A 20,915-nucleotide genomic window follows, 5' to 3' on the forward strand; every position below is an offset into this window, starting at 1 on the left:
AAAAAGAAGGAAGAAACAATAAAAAACAACCAGAAAACAAATAACAAAATGGCAGGAGTAAGCCCCTACTTGTCAGTAATAACATTGTATGTAAATGGACTAAAGTCTGCAATCAAAAGACACAGAGTGGCTACTTGGGAGGCTGAGGTGTAAGGATCACCTGAGCCCAGGAGGTCAACGGTTCAGTGAGCTGTGACTGTGCTACTGCACTCCAGCCTGGATGACAGAGTGAGACCCTGTCTCAAAAAAAAAAAAGACATAGAGTGGTTGAATGGATGAAAAAAACAAGACCCAGATGATCTGTTGCCTACAAGAAACACACCTCACCTATGAAGATACACATGGACTGAAAATAAAGACATGGAAAAAGATATTCCATGCTAATGAAAACAAACAAACAAAACCAAGGAGGAGTAGCTATACTTACATCAGACAAAACAGATTTCAAGACAAAAACTGTAAGAAGAGACAAAGAAAGTCATTATATAATAACAAAGGGGTCATTTCAGCAAGAGGATATAACAATTGTAAATATATATGCACCAAACACTGGAGCATCCAGATATGTAAAACAAACATTATTAGAACTAAAGTGAGAGATACATCCCAATACAACAGTAGCAGATCTCAGATCTGGGACATGATAACTTTTAACACTGTTATTCAACATAATATTGGAAGTCTTAGCTAGAGCAATCAAACAACAGAATGAAATGAAGAGCAAATATTATTAGAGCTAAAGTGAGAGATAGATCCCAATACAACAGTAGCAGATCTTAGATCTGGAACATGATAACTTTTACCACCATTATTCAACATAATATTGGAAGTCTTAGCCAGAGCAATCAAACAAGAGAATGAAATGAAGGGCATCCAAATTGGAAAAGTCAAATTATCCTTGTTTGCAGATGATATGACCTTATATTTGGAAAAAACTAAAGACTCCACAAAAAAAATATTAGAATTGATGAGCAAATTCAATAAAGTTGCAGGATACAAAAATCAACATACAAAAATCAGCAGCATTTCTATGTGCTAACAGTGAACAAGCTGAAAAAGAAATCAAAAAAGAAATCCCATTTATAATAGCAACAAATAAATAAATACCTAGAAATTAACTTAACCAAAGAAGTAAAAAATCTCCATAATGAAAAGTATAAAAAAACTGATGAAAGAAATTAAAGAGGACATGCAAAGAAGGAAAGATACTCATGTCCATGGATTGAAAGAAACAATATTGTTAAAATGTTCATACTACCCAACATAATCTACAGATTCAGTGCAATCCCTGTCAAAGTACCAATGACATTCTTCATTGAAATAGAAAAAACCATCCAAAATTTACATGGAGCCACAAAAAACACAGAATAGCCAAAACTTTCCTGAGCAAAAAGAACAAAACTGAAGAAATCACATGACTTGACTTTGAATTATACTACAGAGCTACATAGTAACCAAAACAGCATGGTACTGGCATAAAAACAGACACACAGATCAATGGAACAGAACAAAGAACCCAGAAACAAATTTACGCACCTACAGTGAACTCATTTTTTACAAAGATGCTGAGAACATAAGACAGTCTTCAACAAATTGTGCAAAGAAAACTGAATATTCATATGCAGAAGAATGAAATTAGACCCCTATTTCTTGTCACATACAAAAATCAAAATGGATTAAAGACTTTTATCTAAGATCTATGAAACTATGAAGCTACTAAAAGAAAATATTAGGGAAACTCTCCACGACCTTGGTCTGGGCAAAAACTTCTTGAGCAAAACCCCACAAGCACAGGCAATCAAAGCAAAAATGGACAAATGGGACCACATCAAATTTAAAAGCTTCTGCACAGTGAAGGATACAATCAACAAAGTAAAAAGACAACCTACAGAACACAGGCCTTCTATGAAAAGGTGGTCAACATCACTGATTATCAGAGAAATGCAAATCAAAACTACAATGAGATATCATCTCACCACAGTTAAAATGCCTTTTATCTAAATGTCAGGTAACAACTATTGCTGGTGAGGATGTGGGGAAAAGGAAAACTTCATATGCTGTTGGTAGGAATGTAAATTGGTACAACTGCTATGGAGAACAATTTGGAGGTTCCTCAGAAAACTACAAATAGAGGCTGGGTGTGGTGGCTCAAGCCTGTAATCCCAGCACTTTGGGAGGCTGAGGCAGGCAGATCACGAGGTCAGGAGATCGAGACCATCCTGGCTAACGTGGTGAAACCCCGTCTCTACTAAAAATACAAAAACATTAGCAGGGCCTAGTGGCGGGCACTGTAGTCCCAGCTACTCGGGAGGATGAGGCAGGAGAATGGCGTGAACCTGGGAGGAGGAGCTTGCAGTGAGCCAAGATCGCGCCACTGCACTCCAGCCTGGGCAACAGAGCAAGATTCCATCTCAAAGAAAAAAAAAAAAAAACTACAAATAGAGCTACCATACGATTTAGCAATCCTACTCTTAGGTATATGCCCAAAAGAAAGGAAATCAGTATATAAAAGAGATATTTACACTCCCATATTTGTTAATAGTATTGTTCACAATAGCCAAGATTTGGAAACAACCTAAGTGTCCAAAAACAGATGACAAAATGAGGATAAAGAAAATGTGGTACCTATATACAATAAAGTACTATTCAGCCATAAAAAGGATCATTCCTTTTCTGTCATTGCAACAACATGGATGGAACTGGAAGTCATTATTTTAAGTGAAATAAACCAGGCACAGAAAGACAAACATCAGATGCTCTCAGTTATTTGTAGTATCTAAAAATTAAAACAAATGAACTCATGAAAATCAAGAATAGAAGCATGGTTACCAGAGGCTAGGAAGGTAGTAGGGGAGTATGTGTATGGGGGATGGGGATGGTTAATGGGTACAAAAAACAATAGAAACAATGAATAAGATCCAGTAACACCAAGGATAAATGCTTGAGAGGATGGATACCCAAATTTCCATGGTGTGGTTATTACACATTACATGCCTGTACTAAAATATCTCATATACACTGCCTACTATGTACCCACAAAAATTAAAAAGAGAAAAAGGAAATAAATAAAAACCCATGCTCTCACGAGGTCAGGAGTTCGAGACCAGCATGGCTAAGATGGTAAAATCCCATCTCTACTAAAAATACAAAAATTAGCCAGGTGTGGTGGCATGCACCTGTAATCCCAGCTACTCGGGAGGCTGAGGCAAGGGAATCGTCTGAACCCAGGAGGCAGAGGCTGCAGTGGGCTGAGATCGTGCCATTGCACTCAAACCTGGGCAACAAGAGCGACACTCTGTCTAAAAAAAAAAACAACCCATGCTCTCCAAATGTTCTCTCTCCGAAACCCAACCCCCCAACCAAAGCCCAAAAAACTTAATAGTATAAAAAACAAGCAATCTGCCAGGCATGGTGGCTCACTCATGTAATCCCAGTGTTTTGGGAGGCTAAGGCAGGTAGATCACCTGAGGTCAGGAGTTTGAGACCAGGCTGACCAACATGGTGAAACCTTGTCTCTACTAAAAATACAAAAATTAGCTGGGTGTGGTGGTGCATGCCTGTAATCCCAGCTACTCGGGAGGCTGAGGCACAAGAATCGCTTGAGCCCTAGAGGCAGAAGCTGCAGTGAACTGAGATTGTGCCACTGAATTCCAGCCTGGGCAACAGACCAAGGTCCTGCCTCAAACAAACAAACAATCTAACTAGAAAATGGACAAAAGGCGGGGTGGGGTGGCCCGTGCCTATAATCCCAGGCATGAAATTACTTTGGAAAGCTGAAGCAGGCAGATTGCTTGAGCCAGGAGTTTGAGAGTAGCCTGGGCAACATAGCAAGATCCCATCTCTACTTAAAAAATAAAATAAAAATAAACAAAAAAGAGAAAATGGGTAAAAGACATGAAGAGACATTTTACCAAAGAGGATATACAGATGGCAACAAGTACATAAAAGATGTTCAACATCGTTAACCATTAGGGAAATGAAAATCAAAACCACAATGAACTATTACTACATGCCTATCAAAATGGCTACAGTAAAAAACAGCAACAACATCAAATGCTGGCAAGAATGAAGAAAAACCGTACTCATAGATTGTGGTGGAAATGTAAAACAGTATAGCCAATCTGGAAAACACTTTAGCAGTTCCTGAAACAGCTAAACATGCAGCTAACCATAACAGCAATTGTGCTCTTTGCATCTATCACAGAGAAATGAAAACTTATGTTCACACAAAAACCAATTAGGAAGTGAATCTTCAATTGAAAAGGATACTTTAAAATCAGTTGCTCTCATAATTTAAAAACACGAAAAAATGTTTATAGGCTGGGCATGGTGGCTCATGCCTGTAATTCTAGCACTTTGAGAGGCCAAGGCTAGAGGATCAGTTGAACCCCAGGAGTTTGAGATCAGTCTTGGCAACATGGTGAAAACCCATCTCTACAAAAAAAAAAAAAATACAAAAATTAGCTGGGTGTAGTGGCATACGCCTACAGTCCCAGCTATTTGGGAGGCTGAGGTGGGAGGATCACTTGAGCCTGAGAGGTGTAGGTGGGAGGTGTAGGTGGCAGTGAGCTGAGATCCTGCCACTGATGGTTAAAGACTATACTGATGTTAAAGACTATATTTGCTGTATAAAAAAAGATATAGCTGTAAGCATAAATTGGTTTTAAAATGAAAGAAATCATGTTTTGTTCAAAATTTCTAGACCCTACAGTGTAATATTGCAGAATAAATATCAACCCTCTTTGAAATGTCATAGGAACATGTTTTTCATACTTCCCAGTGAAATGCCGCAAGAACATTCCATACAGCATTCCAGTGAACAGTAGAAATGAAGCTCCACAGAACTCTATCCAACTTTTACACAGAGGAAAACATTCTTCTAGTTCATTAGCAAATGGGTGCAAAGGCAAAGGAAGCCCCCTGTGGATAACAAAAACAAGTTCTGCTACCAGGGACTGACTCCCAAAACAGAGGAAAGGATTAGAATAGAAAGGATTACAGAACACTGAAACAGGTACAAGCTGGTGAATAATGATCTCTACATTACACGTTAATCTTTGTAGTTCTCAATTTGTCATGCCAAATCTAACTGGAGTGAAACCGTAACTATTTCAAAACCAGTTTTTTGCAACCCACAGGTTGCCAGATCTCAAGTCCTGGACTCAGGAGTGGCCAGAAAAAAAGAAAAAAACTCTCAAAGTAACTTTGATAATAAAGAAGCAACATCCAGAAATGACCCAAAATGCCAAAAATTAGCTGGCAATTCTCAGGTTACATATAATGTGACCAATAAGGTCCCAAACCTGAAGAAGCAGCCCTTGTGTTTGCTGGCAAATTCAAAAAAGTCAGCTTTAACATGAAATGCTCCACAATTATTTGCTGAATGAATGATATATATGGAAGTATTAACTAAAATCAAATAAGAAAAGAGAAAAGGAGAGAAGAAATAGGTAGTGAACAGCAGTCACAGCAACCAGAATAATTGCTGAAAAAGAGCATCCCTCATGGATAGATGAGAAAAGGGAAACGAGAAAAGAAAGCAGAGACTAGAAAACACCCACTTTAAACATAAGCCATTGACTTTTATACAGTATATAAAGAATTCTCAAAATTCAGCAACAAAATTAAAAGGGGGCAAAAGATCTGAATAGATACTTCATAAAAGAAGAGTACATAGTGGCAAAAATGTACATGAAAAGATGCTCAACATCATTAGTCATTAGGGAAATCCAAATTAAAATCACAATGAGATATCACAAACCCTTATTAGAATGGCTAAAATAAAACAACAAAACAAAACAAAAGTTGACATTCCCCAACAGCCCCACTCCTAGGTATTTATCTAAGTGAAATGAAAACCTATGTTCACACTAAATACTATACATAAATGGTTATGGCCGCTTTATTTGTAATTGCTAGAAACTGGAAATATGTAAAATATCCTACAAGTGGGGAATCGATAAATGAACTGTGGTCCATCCATGCAAAGGACTACTACTCAGCAATAAAAAGCCACAGACTCCTAATACATGGCAACAACATGGATGAATCTCAAATGCATTATGCGGACAGAAGCCAGGCTGAAAAGGCTACATACATATGATTCTGTTTACCCAATCTTTTTGCAATGGTGAAAATATAAGGACTGAAAACTGATCAATGGTTGCCAGAGGCTGGGGACAGGAAAAGGAGCTGATTACAAAGAGGCATAGGATAATTTTTTTTTTTTTCTTTTGAGACAAGGTCTTGCTCTGTTGCCTGGGCTGAAGTGGCACAATCTCAGCTCACTGCAACCTCCGCCTGCCAGGTTCAAGCGATTCTCCTGCTTCAACCTCCCAAGTAGCTGGGACTACAGGTGCACACCACCACACCTGGTTAATTTTTGTATTTTTAGTAGACACAGGGTTTTACCATGTTGGCCAGGATGGTCTCAATCTCCTGACCTCGTGATCTGCCCACCTTGGCCTCCCAAAGTGCTGGGATTACAGGCATGAGCCACCACGCCCTGCCAGCATAGGAAAATTTTTTAGGGTGATGGAACTGTTCTTCATTACAGAACTGTGCACTAAAAAGGGTGAATGTTACTATTTATAAATTGTATCATAATTTTAAAAAATGAAAATTATAGCCACTGAAGTCATGGACTTCTCTATTCTTGCTGGTGTGTTGCGGGGGAGTTGAGGTGGGTGGGAGCAAATGGTTGTGCTGAATTTCAGTAGCAGAAGTAGAGAGGCAGAACAGTCTGCAGGGTGAGGGGTGGCCACTGAATGGATGAGTGAGGGATCTTGCTGGGGACTAAAATTCAAATTGAACTAATTTATACATATTGGGAAAGATACAGGGAATGAAAGTACAAGCTAGCTCAAAGTTGCTCTCAAAAAAATTTAAATATAATTAAATTTACATATTACATGAAATCTATCTGTTGGAATTTATATGGGAGATTATCTACCCCACTGTCCCAATATCTTTGTCATTCTATTGTCTCTGCAGGCTGGCTTCTTCTGTTTCTTTAGTCCACATAGTGAAAAATATGGCCACTGATGGAAAAACTGCATTTACTATCTTTAGCACCTGGCTAGATACTGGGGTTCTGTCTCAGTTCTAGTTCCAGAATTCCTGCAGAAAGCCTCTGGCCCTCTTTTGGTCAGATATCCACTTGCAGGTCATTCAGCTGTGTGTTGTCCAGGGTGTCATGTCACCCAAAATGGTTGTTCCCATGGTAACCATGTGAGTGGAGAAGGAGGGAGCATTCCCCAGAAAGGACAGGGAGCGGGCAGACACAACATGTTATACACAGCGCAAGCAGCCTTCATCCTCATGCAGATGACATTCCTTAAAATGTCTGGTACAATCAAACTAATGGTCACTGTCTTAATTTTATTACAAATAACTAACAGGTTTCACATCTAATTAAGAGCCTGATGCCAAATGCCATTTTTAATCACCCATAAATTACATTCCTCTTTAGGATAAAGGCCTTCTAAAGCTTATCTTCATTAATTTTAGGAGGGCAATAGGGTAATGATAACATAAAATTCCATTTTCTATGACATAGTATTTCCCTACCTGAGATTGTAAATTCTTTAATTTGTCCAGTGATGAGCACGAAATATATAAACAATCAAATAAAACCAAGACCAAATATAATTAAATAAAATCAATGGCTGACATGCATAGTAAGCATTTCAAATTGTTAAATGTATGAAGTACAGTCAAAGCTGGTATTTTAAGGCTTTACAATTTCTGTTATATTTTTACAGTAATAAAACCAAAGGTAAAGAACCACTTTTTTTTTTCTTTGTCTTTTTTTTTTTTTTGAGATGGAGTTTCATTCTCGTTGCCCAGGATGGAGTACAATGGTGCGATCTTGGCTCACTGCAACCTCCACCTCCCGGGTTCAAGCTATTCTCCTGCCTCCGCCTCCTGAGTAGCTGGGATTACAGGTGCATGCCACCATGGCCAGAGCTAATTTTTATATTTTTAGTACAGATGGGGTTTTGCCACATTGGCCAGGCTGGTCTCGAACCCCTGACCTCAGGTTTCCCAAAATGCTGGGATTACAGGCAGGAGCCACCGCGCCTGGCCAAGGACCACTTTAATCAGGTCCAGGGAATAGAAAAAGATTGTTAGAGGATAAACATTTACAAAATGTAGGACTACAAAATGGCTTAATGAAAAGCAGAAAAGTTGATCCTGGAGTGTTTCTTTTGCTTTTTTTTTTTTTTTTCTTTTGAGACAGGGTCTCATTCTATTACCCAAGCTGGAGTGCAGTGGCACAATCTTGGCTCACTGTAGCCTCAACCACTGTGATTCTTCCACCTTAGCCTCCTGAGTAGCTGGGACCACAGGCATGCATGGCCTGCTATTTTTTTTTTTTTTTTAATTTTTTGTTGAGACAGGGTTTTGCCATGTTGCCCAGGGGGTCTCAAACTCCTGGGCTTAAGCAATCCTCCCACCTCAGCCTCCCAAAGTGCTGGGATTATAGGCGTGAGCCACTGTGCTGGGCCTGTTTTGCTAATTTTCTTTTTTTAATGTGGCAAGAAATAATCATTAGGGATTAAGTTACCACAGAAGACAATTTTCTGCTTCTTTGAGCTGCTTATTCAGCCTGAACAGTTCACTTTGCATCCATCCTAGTTTTGCAAGGCACACCTGCCTTTAAAATGAATGTATCAGACCTTATAGGCAATACATTTTCCCTCCTTTGATCTCTTATCACGTTGTGTTTCAAAACATCAAAGAGTATAAAGCTGTGTTTTGAATAGTAGCCAAACCTCAAAAAACACAGCTGAGTTTGATCCTGAGCCCATAAAAATCAGAAGCCTTGCAAACTCAGTCACAAATCATTTTTTGAACCTCATAATAGTATGCTGAAATGGTTCTTGTCTGTCTGCAATTTTAAGGCTTAAAGGATTAGATAAAAATTTATAGCTACATAATGAGATTTTTATTTAACCCGAAGGCCGACCTCCTAGCCATTATTCACATGAAGATAGCAGGATCCTCCAGTATTGTCCCTACCCCAATGGGCCACTTTCCTCTAGATTCCTGACAGAGAAGTGGGTTTGTCAAAGATTCCTGAGTCAGTCCCTGCTACCCAGTCTAAGTCAGTGCTGCCAGCCACCATCACTGCTGTCAGCTCAGGGTTCCAAACCCCTGCTCCTAGCACCCTTCAACCCCCATTCCTTGCCTTGTTTCCAGCAACTGTTTATTTTTTCAACACTCAGTTTACTCCAAGTATAGAAAACCATCCCTTCTTCACTCAACATGTGTTGTTGTTGTTGTTGTTGCTTTGTTTTTGTTTTGAGATGGAGTCTCGCTCCGTCACCCAGGTTGGAGTTCAGTGGTGCAATCTTGGCTCACTGCAAGCTCCGCCTCCCAGGTTCATGCCATTCTCCTGCCTCAGCCTCCTGAGTAGCTGGGACTACAGGGGCCCGCCACCACGCCCGGCTAATTTTTATATTTTTAATAGAGATGAAGTTTCACCATGTTAGCCAGGATGGTCTCGATCTCCTGACCTCGTGATCCACCCGCCTCGGCCTCCCAAAGTGCTGGGATTACAGTCATGAGCCACCGTGCCCGGCCTCAACATGTATGATTAGTACAGAGTTCCTTTACAAAGGTTTAAGATGAACAAAGGATAATTACAGCACAGTGCAGAAACACCTTCAAGTGGAAGTCTACAGATCACTTTTATGAAAGATGAAAGGTTCCTCAGTCTTCCTGATCATCTTTCTCCATGAACACCTTCCTTTTGTCATGGTTCTGGATCCCTCTCTCTCCCTCCCTCCAAACCTTTCTCCTATCTTTCTTCTATTTCCTACTCCTATCAACCTTAGCCAAAGAGGGCATTTCTCAAATTTCTGTTACTTTTCTCTGCCAAGGAAATCTAAGCTTTTTTCTTTCAGTCTTTTCGTTCCAGAAATTGTCTAGAGACTTCAGCCTTTCAAACTAACAAAAAAGCCAATCATGGTATCTTCTAAATAAAAATTCACTTTTTTTCTCTGTAAAGAATGTGCCATTCTCCTAGGTTATCTGGCAAAAGCTGTAGTCCATCCTTAAAATAATAATTTTTCCTTTCTGTTATCAAAACATACCAGAAATTTTACAGTCAAATGACTGTTGTTCTCTCCAAAGAAGCACCAGGAGAGGCTATTCACTTACTGAAATCATATCATCATCACTCCAAAGAGTTTGAATTATCTTCTAAACAATTTACTAATTCCTCCAGAAAAATAGCTCACTGGTGTGTCCTGACACCTTCTTTTGGTCCAATTCTTTTACCTCTGCTTTGATCTCTCATTCTCATTACTACATTCATTCAATCAATTCACATACAAACATGCCACTATGTATGGCAAACACAGTCCTAGTACTCAAGGTAACATAGAAGTGATTGTCCCAGTGCAAGCCATGAACCAAAAGACATGGGAGTGGGGGGTTCTGTGTCGTTGGAGTAAGTTTGAAGTCAGACGGAATTTTATCAAGTTGTCACTAGCTTATATAGATACTTTAGGCTTGAGAAGGAGAGTTGCCGCCTGCAGGCTGATCGTCCACGCCTCCAGTTCATAGAGATAACATAGTAGGTTTCTACAAGTAGCCTAATAATGGCAGGAAGGAAGCGCCTCCTTTCTGAAAATACTGTATGTAGTTGAAATGCTTACAATTGAACTGTACTAAACTTTCACTCCTTTTCATTCATTCATTTATTCATTCGACCAAGAAGTGTATACTTTTCTACGGGCTAGAGAAGGAGGATGGCTGCATCTATGGAGTATCATGTTCACTTATAATTACGTTCTAGGTATGTGTCACGTCAATTGAATAAACAAAGTTAAGAGTTGCCTGCTATCTTATTATCACAATAACAAATCTTCATAATAGTTTTGAATCATCAGTTTTAAAACTTATATTATTCAGGAGGGAAGGCAAGTATATAATACATTTTATTTTAAAAATTAAAGTAATCCACAAGAGTAATCAATTTAACTCCACATTTGAAGGCTTAATCTTCAGCTATATGGAAAATTCAAATGTTCAGAAAGATACTTCCTTTCTCCAAGGATTCCAGAGAATAAAGTTTACTTGACAATAATGTACAAGTCTATTTTAGGGAACTAAATGTCTTACTTCCAAAATAATTTTTAAATTAACTTCTTCTCAAAAATTTTAATTTGTATTTGTTATGCCACGTAAAAGAAGGGGAACTTACATAACTGTTTCTTATGTTCCACTTTTGTTATCTGAGCCAATGCCAAAGAAAGTCGTAAGACACCCAAAGTTTTTCTTTGGTATACTCCTCCCTAACTCCCCAATTCTTGGAGAGCACTTTGAACCTGAGGTTCTGTGGCTGCTCAAGGCTTCTCCAGGTCACTGAACCTGACGACCTCTCATCCCTGACTCATTCTTCAAAACATAACCATCCTTAGTCATATTCCTTCCAGCACTCCACTGCAAATTGGGTTAATCTCATAAACTAACTCAAGCATACTTATGAATTAGTAGCTTAATATGCTGCTGTTCTCAGAGAAATGAGCAAAACAATAGTAAATTTATAAAACTATAATACTATAAGAATAGGGAATCGTTTTCCTATTTATAGTCACTGACCAACTAAATCTAAAAAAAAATTAAGGGTTATAACAAAAAAAAAAAAAAATCAAGGGTTATAACAAAAACAAACCAGCTTACATTTAACTTTAGTTCTTGAGTTTGAGAAAAAGAGGAAATGAAAGAATACAACTACTTGACATTTGTATACTGTTTGCATTCGTATTTAGTGTCCCTATATAACACAACATATATATGTATATATTTTTATTTAGTTTAATATTTAAAACAACGCTGTAAGTTCATATTACTCCTATTTTATAGATGAGAAAGCTTAAGCTCAAAGCAGTTAAGTTACTGACCATGAAATAGCAGAGCTGGGACTCTAAGCAATTCTCATTCCGAGTCAAGTGTTTTTTTCACTATGCCACAGCTTCTACAAGTGTTCATAATACCTAATTTTAAATTAAATAAAAGAAACAGAAAAGTATATACATACAGTAAGACTATTATTTCACATATAGCTGGTTTTCAGAGGAAATGGGACCTAAGATGGAGAGGGAGAGTGAGCAAGCCAAGCAAGAGGAAAAAGAAAAAGGTTATGGGTCAGAAAATGTCAAAGGCAGAGATTGAATAAGGAAGGGAAAGAAAGAAAAAGACAGCTGTAACTGAAAGGATGAGCTGAAGTCCAGGCCCTTCCGCGTCCCCACTTGGTCTTGCTTCTAGCCACAACTGGACTGCATGCCTCCTGGCTCTGCACTCCTCCTCCTCTGCTTCAGCTGCTAAAAATCTTCCCTGGTCTAACTTGTGCAGAGAGCTGTGGGCTACTATTTCCACAGATCCCCAGAGCCCTGACCTGATCTTGTTCTAATCATGGTAATCACTGTCGTTAGTTTTCCTTCCACTTATTCAGTGAACAAAATGAAAAGCAATTCACTTTACATATCTCCTCTATCTCTGAGAATGAATGGAGACCCAAGTACCTACCCAATAGGAACAAAATTGGTATTATGGTAGAAACAAAGCAACAAAGCCAAACCAGGACTTCTGTCACCTCAACAGTCAATGCCCGAACTTGCCTATGTATCCATTTCTCACTGAAAAATCACAACCTCTGAGTTACACAATAGATAATAAAATGACTACACATATTCACCACTTATATTTCTAAGCTTTTGTTTTACTTAGTCAATGTATTATTTAGGTAAATGAGGTTATAATTGCTTTCAAAAGGAGATAAACATATTACTAGCAATTAACACATTTCTTAAATCATTAGTCTAATGTGTTCATTAAAAGAATTGTCTGAATTTGAAGCTCTGAAGTAAGTGAGTGACTTTGGGCAAATTACTTAATATCTTTGAACTTTAGGTTCTTTATCTATAACATGGGGGCTAATAATACAGTATTAAACGCAAAGATAGTTTTAAGAATTCAGTGAGCTAAATGCTTGAAACTGTACCTGGCATATAGCAAGCATTCAACAAATGTCATTTCTTATTATTACTTCTATTAGCCATTAGTTTTGCTACCTAGCAGCATAAAACTTAACTATAGTTTGGCTTTTTGCTTTTGTAAAAAATAGATTAATTGTAGACGTTTTAGAGAAAACTTTAAAAAATAACATACGGAAAGCAATAATGAAAAGTAAAAGTCGAAATAGTGATAGATATATGTTAAAATTGAAAAGCACCACTGGCGTCCTTTTACAGCTGGTTTACCTCAAAGTCTATCAGCTGCAAGTCGGCTATCAGGGTCACCAGCAGGCCACTATTGTAGAGTTCTTGTGCTAGCTGAGCCACTGCTTCTGTTGGGGGTTCTTTTTCATTTGTACCACACAGAATTTCTTTCATTGCTTGCAGTGATTTCGACACTTCTTCTGAAGCCTAGTGACCAAAAAGTATGCTAACAGTTAAAAGAATCAAAATCAAAATTTTTAGGCTATAAACAAACAAACGAATAATCCAAAAAACCACTTCTTGGTCTTGGGCTCTGTTTATTTATAATTGATGGTACAGTTACAAACAAACAAAAACAGTAAGCACTGCCTTTTTCATTTTGGAAAATATTATAAATATTATAAAATTTATTTATATAAAAAAGCTCTCTGGTATTTCTACTTAGTCAACATACATTAAATAATCTTTTTTTTTTTTTTTTTTAGATGGGGTCTTGCTCTGTTGCCCAGTCTGGAATGCAGTGGCACAATCTCGGCTCACTGCAAGCTCCACCTCCTGGGTTCACACCATTCTCCTGCCTCAGCCTCCCAAGTAGCTGGGACTACAGGCGCCCACCCCCATGCCCAGCTAATTTTTGTATTTTTAGTAGAGATGGGGTTTCACCGCGTCAGCCAGGATGGCCTCGATCTCCTGACCTCGTAATTTGTCCACCTCAGCCTCCTAAAGTGTTGGGATTACAGGCATAAGCCATCGCATCCAACCCAATAATCTTTTAAACCACACTCATTGTCTAATTTTGCTAGCAATTCAACATAAACTTTATTCTTGAAAATTAAATTGATTCCATTTTGAAGACTTATCAGTAGCTGCTAATCTTTATTTAAAGCATTGTGTTAAGGTTTTTCAACAAATTCCTATTCTTTTGATTTTTGAATGGTCCAAGTATACGATTGTAAATTGTCAAAACTCATAAGAGTTCTTTGTCAATTCATTTATTCCTCATACAGAATCACTGTCTTTTTTGCTATCAATGAAACTTAAAAAAAAACCTCACTATATTTTAAAGAATAGTAGGCAAATCCATAGAGGCAGAAAGTACATAGATTAGTGGGTATTAGGGCCTGGGGAAGAGGGAAATAAGCAATGACTACTAATGGCTCCAGGGTTTCTTTTGCGGGTGATGAAAATGTTCTAGAATTAGATAGTGGTGATGGTTGCAAAACCTTGTGAATGTACTAAAAACCAATGAATTGTACACTTTAAATAGTGAATTATATGGTATGTTAATTATATCTCAATTTAAAAATCTTTTAAATTAATATAGTTAGGAAAGGAGAGCAGACTAATTTAGTTAATAATTTGTCTGAATATTTTAAAAGAAATATACTTTTATTACTTTTAAGTATAATACTGTAATCATTATAAATGAAGAAGGAGGGGCCGGGCGCGGTGGCTCAAGCCTGTAATTCCAGCACTTTGGGAGGCCGAGACGGGCGGATCACGAGGTCAGGAGATCGAGACCATCCTGGCTAACACGGTGAAACCCCGTCTCTACTAAAAAATACAAAAAAAAACTAGCTGGGCGAGGTGGCGGGTGCCTGTAGTCCCAGCTACTCGGGAGGCTGAGGCAGGAGAATGGCGTGGACCCGGGAGGCGGAGCTTGCGGTGAGCTGAGATCCGGCCACTGCACTCCAGCCTGGGCGACAGAGCGAGACTCCGTCTCAAAAAAAAAAAAAAAAAAAAGTAAATGAAGAAGGAAATGAGTAGAATAAGGCAAATTACATAAAAATAACTCATGGTAGCATTATGCTACTTTTATTATTTATTTATTTTTATTTGTCTCTAGCTCTGCTTCTTGGGTGACACTACTTTTATTTATTTATTTATTTATTTTTGAGATGGAGTTTTGCTCTTGTCACCCAGGTTGGAGTGCAACGGCATGATCTCAACTCACTGCAGCCTCTGCCTCCTGGGTTCAAGCGATTCTCCAGTCTCATACTCCCTAGTAGGTGGGATTACAGGCATCCGCCACCATGCCTGGCTAATTTTGACAGTACTTTTAAAAAGTAATTTTTCATATCCTTAATAGCCTGACTGAAGCAATCCTTAATGTACTAGACCGGAAGCATCTTAAATTGTGAGATATGGCCACAGAAGAGTGCTTTAAACATACATAGAGAGTATGTTTAAGAGAGAGTTAAGAATAATCATAAGGCAGACATCTTTAGACCACCACCCAGTCAAGAAACAGAACATTTTCAGCACCCAGGAGTCACCTGAAGGCTCCTTTCAGTTCAGATGTAAATACTTTTATATCTCTTGTGACAAACATGTCTTTACATTTCTTATTATTCCTATTTTATAGATGAGAAAACTTAGGCTGAAAAAATATAGCTTAGTTCCACTGATTTTCAACTTTATGGACCAGTACATTACCCTTTCATGATTTGCTTCTTTCATTCAACATTATATTTGAGAAATTCATCTATGCTGTTGCATGTAGGCAGAAATTCTTTATCACTTTCCAATGTTCCACACTAATGCCTATACCACAACTTTGTTATTGGTTCTACTGTTCATGGACATTGGGTTGTTTCCATTGAGGGATTTTTATTAACAACAATGCTATGAACATTCTTGTACCTTTTTCCTGGCACAGATGTGCAAGAATACCTCTAGAGTTTACAACTGGGAGTGGCACTGCAGGATTTTAGTACATGCATATCTTCATATTTCACAGATAATAATAAACTGGTTTTCAAAGCAGTTACATAAATGTATACATCATCATCCACAGTTAATGAAAAGTCCTCATTGTTCTCCATCCTTGTCAGCACTTAACATCATCACATCTTTTCATTTTTGCCAAGGCAGTAGTTGCATAATGTGAATTTATTGTGGTTTTAGTTGGCCTTTTCCTAGTTACTAATGAAAATGTGTAAAAGGGTTTTTTTTCTTTTTTCTCTTTTTTACCATTTAGATTTATACTTGCAAAAAAGGCCATTTTTCTTCTATTTGGGCCAAGATTTGGCTCAATATTACAAAGTGTAGTAGAATTGGAATAAGCTATTTCTGTACTCCTTGTAGAATTCAAGATTGTATCATTTACTGGAATAGAAGGATACTATGAACTTGTGTATTTCTTTTATAGATATCTTGAATCTTGCCATAAACTAGTCACTTTATAGAGAAATAGGATATATAGGATTCAATATCCCTTTGAAGGAATAACTAACATTCCTGTGAGGAAGCTCCATTAAAACCATATGAAAATGAGATTCACCGTAACAGAAACTATCAGTCAATCTTTAAATAAAAACTTTTTATCTTTCATGTAAATGTAACACTACACACCAGTATAACCTTTTAGATCTTTAAGCTGTGTAGTCTAGAGGGATCCAGTGTTGGTCAGAGTCTCTAGAGAATGAACCTAAAGTTCATCCCAACAGACTAAATAATAATCAGTTTCATAAAACCTGAAATCAACTTCAATCTATTTATAGAGGCTCTATGTGCACATCACAGACCATATTCTGAATTCTTCATTAAGCTTTTACACTGGTTTTTGGCATTGCAATGCATGTACTTTCATCATAATGTTACTGTTTTAGCTCATACCTTGTCTGTCTTTTTGTCTTGCTTTTCCAAAATGGCCAAATTGTCTTTCAGGATTTTCACAATTTCTGCTGGATTTTTGTGTGATTTGCTAAACAAGGGCATTTTTTTTCACGTGTAGAAAGCTCTTCTTCCAATATGGAATGCTAAAAACAAATAAGCCAACAAAAATTATAACTTTAACTCTTAATATGCTTAAATTTTTATACCAATATGTCTTATACATTTTCAATAACATGAATTCAGTAATCTGAAATGTTAAAAGTGATCAAATTAAAATGAGTTTCAAGCTTTACGCCAAATTTAAATAAATATATTTTTAAAACGATATTTTTAAAGTTTTGCTTGAAAGTTTTTATACAAAGTTTAAAATCTTTCCTGCAATAGAAACATAAGGATTACACAAGAAATAATTTTAGAGTCCAAGTTGATATGTAAAACTAGATATTTTGACCAAAGAAAGTGATAATAATAATAAATATATTCTCTAATGTTTAGCTATATGTATTCTGTAATGCTTAGTTGCTATTATTACAAGAAGTTCCATGACATAGTGAATGAATTATTTCACTAAAGAGAAAGGCACAGTAGTTTAGATATCACTCTATCTTAAATGTCCTAGACATTTCTGACTCTTTGAGTCAATTATACTTTTTTCCATTATTTTAAAAAATATACACTTATTCTCTGAATGCATAATAATTAATGATCAAATATTCTGCATTAAAGTAGAATTTTAAAAAGAAGCCAAATGCATTCATGTATAGACATACCTAGGAGATACTGTAGGTTCAGTTCCAGACCATTGCAATAAAGCAAATTTCTCAATAAAGCCAGTGTATTTGGTTTTTCCTAGCACATATAAAAGTTATATTTATGCTATACAGCAGTCTATTAAGTTTGCAATAGTATTATATCTAAGAAAACAATATGTATAACTTAATTTATAAAAATATTTATTGCCTGACCCTTCAGTGAGTCCTAATCTTTTTGCTGGTTGGAGTCTTGTATTAATGTTGATGGCTGCTGACTGATCAGGGTGTTGGTTGCTGAAGGCTGGAGTAGCTGTGGCGATTTCTTTTTTTTTTTTTTTTTTTTGGTCATTAAGAAGTCTTTATTGGGTTATAGTCACTTTGACCCTCCCACCAAATTAAGGGGGAAAAAACAAAAAACAAAAATAAGAAATCCCAGTAAAAGAGTCCCTCAAGATTTCATAAACTACAAATTAAAGCTGCTAGTTAATAAGGAAATGGCAGAATTTTCAGAGCTGTATACTATAAAAGTTCCTGTAATTTAAGCAGATGTTTTCCTCAATGACAAATCTTCCAACACAATGTGAAGTTATGCTACTCAGATATTTGTAGCAAAACTGGGTTTTTTTGGTACAAAAACAAAAGCAAGGGACCATGAAAAAAAAATTTTTTGTTCCTCATGGCCTATGAGTATACAAATTTTCTAGCAGTTTAAAAGGGTAACTATGAGAGCCTGACATTTTTCTATACCCCACCTATTCTGCCTCTCTATTTGTAGGATTTGTAAATGAAAGTAACATCTTACGAGCAGAGGTCTCATCTATCTCCCACTCTCTCCAACTAATCCTACTAATTTTATCTCATCTTCCTGAGCATCCTCCATGAACAGCATTGCAAGTTGGTTTCAAAAATAGAAAAGAGGGCCGGGTGCGGTGGCTCAAGCCTGTAATCCCAGCACTTTGGGAGGCTGAGACGGGCGGATCACGAGGTCGGGAGATCAAGACCATCCTGGCTAACACGGTGAAACCCCGTCTCTACTAAAAAAAAATACAAAAAAAGTAGCCGGGCCAGGTGGCAGCGCCTGTAGTCCCAGCTACTCGGGAGGCTGAGGCAGGAGAATGGCGTAAACCCGGGAGGCGGAGCTTGCGGTGAGCTGAGATCCGGCCACTGCACTCCAGCCTGGGCGACAGAGCAAGACTCCGTCTCAAAAAAAAAAAAAAAAAAAAAAAAAAAAATAGAAAAGAAAGAAAGTTTTACAAGGGTTTTGTTGGTTAATTACCAGTGGAGTCAGTCCACCAGTAGTTTGATTTCATTGGCTAGCAGCTGGTTCATGTTGAACAGGCCCCCTGGGAGCTTGGTGAGCAGCTCTCCCTCCACTCCACTCCATGCTTTCAGGGTCGCTGTCAACGGAGCTGGAACTTGCACTCATGTTGTCAACAGCAGTACTGGCTGGGGGACCCAGCTCCGGCTCACTAGTCTCACTGGCAGTGGACACCACAGAGAGCAGGGACATACGCTGGGTGAGCCGGCCAGAGGGTAGAAGGGAGGCAGCATAGTCTGCTATGATACCAGCTACATCTAGACCTATGATACGCTTTATCAAAGGCGATGAAACCTACATTTGCATTGGCCTCACAGACGCAGAAGGAGCCGTCATCTTTCATCAACAGGTCAATGCCACACACATCCATCCCCAGGATATTAGACACCTGGATAGCTAGCTGCTTCCCTTGTTCACTCAATGAGCACATCATCCCCACACCAACTAATGAGCAGTTGCTTTGCATTCTCCCATCTGTTGAACAACCTAACATGGTGCCAACCACACGGCCTCCCATGACAATGACACGTACATCCCGTCCATGAGACTCTTTAACATACTTCTGGAACAGCTATGGTGCTTCCTGGTGAATAAGATGGCTTAGATCAGCCAAATGGTGCTTATCTCGAGCCAAGAAAACAGCTTTACCTCTATGACCCCGCATATTCTTTACTACCACTGGGAACTCCAGTACTTCCGCTTCATCATCGTTTTAGCAAAATTTTCATGGCCACCATAAGAGAAAGTATCTAGCAGAGGAACACCATGGCCAGTTAACTCTTGAAATGTCCAGAACTTATTAACGCAGTTCAGGATGGCTTGAGGTCGGTTCATTAACCAGCATCTCATCTTCTCTAGATGGTGCAAAACAGTGATGTCACTATCACTTTGCACCCAAGGGGTTGGTACTCTACCACCACTTGTGGGTAGGCAGTGATTAGCTCTCCATTGATCTGCAGACCCAGGTTTCCTTGCTCGATTGTCAGCACCACCTCATCCATCACCACAGCCCTAAAGTCCAGTTCCTCCTCACAACATTTGGCCTTCAGTGCTCGTAAAATCTCTTTTTGAGGATAGTCTTCCCCGACGTGACGATCTGTCAAAAACCATAACTTGGCAGCCACAAAACTACACATCTTGATTAGCTTGTGCTTCCTTACCTGGATTATTTCCTCTTGGATGTGATGTCTGCCGCGCGTGCACGCGCGCCGGCAATTTCTTAAAAAAAGACAATAAAGTTTGCTACTTTGACTCTTTCTTTCATGAAAGATTTCTCTATAGCATGTGATGCAGTTTGTTAGCATTTTACTCACAGTAGAACTGCTTCCAAAATTGAAGTCAGTTCTCTCGAACCCTGCCACTGCTTTATCAGCTAACTTTATGTAATATTCTAAATCCTTTGTTGTCATTTCATTTTCAGCAGGAGTAGATCCCATCTTAAGAAACCACTTTCTTTGCTCATCCATAGAAGCAACATTCCTCACCTGTTCAAGTTTTATCATGAAATTGCAGCAATTCAGTCACATCTTGAGGCTCTATTATTAATTCTTGTTCCCTTGTTATTTCCACCGCATCGGCAGTTACCTCCTCCACTGAAGTCTTGAACCCCTCAAAGTCATCCATGAGAGTTAGAATCAACTTCTTCTGAACTCCTGAAAATGTTGATATTTTGACCTCCTCCCATGAATCACAAATGTTCTTAATGGCATCTAGAATAGTGAATCTTTTACAGCAGATTTTTCTATTTAGTTTGCCCAGATCCATTAGAGGAATCACTCACTATGGCAGCTTGCATCTTATGAAATATATTTCTTTCGTTTTTTAAACTTTTATTAGAACAATATGAACATATGAAATGTATTTATTTAACAAGTTTGGAAAGTCAAAATTATTCCTTTGTCCATGGGCTGCAGAATGGATGTTAACAGGCATGAAAACAACATTAAGCTCCTTATAAACCTCCATCAGAGCTCTTGGATGATGAGGTGCATTGTC

At 38.1% G+C, this 20,915-nt stretch overlaps 1 protein-coding gene and 1 pseudogene across 14 annotated transcripts in view; both read right to left on the reverse strand.

Annotated features, from left to right (window-relative positions):
- The window catches only part of CAB39L (calcium binding protein 39 like), a 136,467-nt gene that overhangs the window by 52,432 nt on the left and 63,120 nt on the right, over positions 1-20,915 (reverse strand). For 10 of the 14 annotated variants that reach the window (XM_065533253.1, XM_065533257.1, XM_065533251.1 and 7 more), the window contains 2 exons: positions 16,851-16,993; positions 13,275-13,439 (listed from right to left, as the gene is read on the reverse strand). In XM_065533253.1, coding sequence (XP_065389325.1) covers positions 13,275-13,439; positions 16,851-16,952 — 267 coding nt within the window. In that variant the 5' untranslated portion in view covers positions 16,953-16,993. The remainder of the gene's footprint in view (positions 1-13,274; positions 13,440-16,850; positions 16,994-20,915) is intronic. The other 4 variants (XM_074022047.1, XM_074022048.1, XM_065533258.1 and 1 more) reach the window with 1 other exon arrangement.
- LOC141408987 (beta-citrylglutamate synthase B pseudogene) lies at positions 18,819-20,547 on the reverse strand (annotated as a pseudogene).

This window comes from Macaca fascicularis, chromosome 17 (assembly GCF_037993035.2).
Source record: "Macaca fascicularis isolate 582-1 chromosome 17, T2T-MFA8v1.1".
Lineage (NCBI taxonomy): Eukaryota > Metazoa > Chordata > Mammalia > Primates > Cercopithecidae > Macaca > Macaca fascicularis.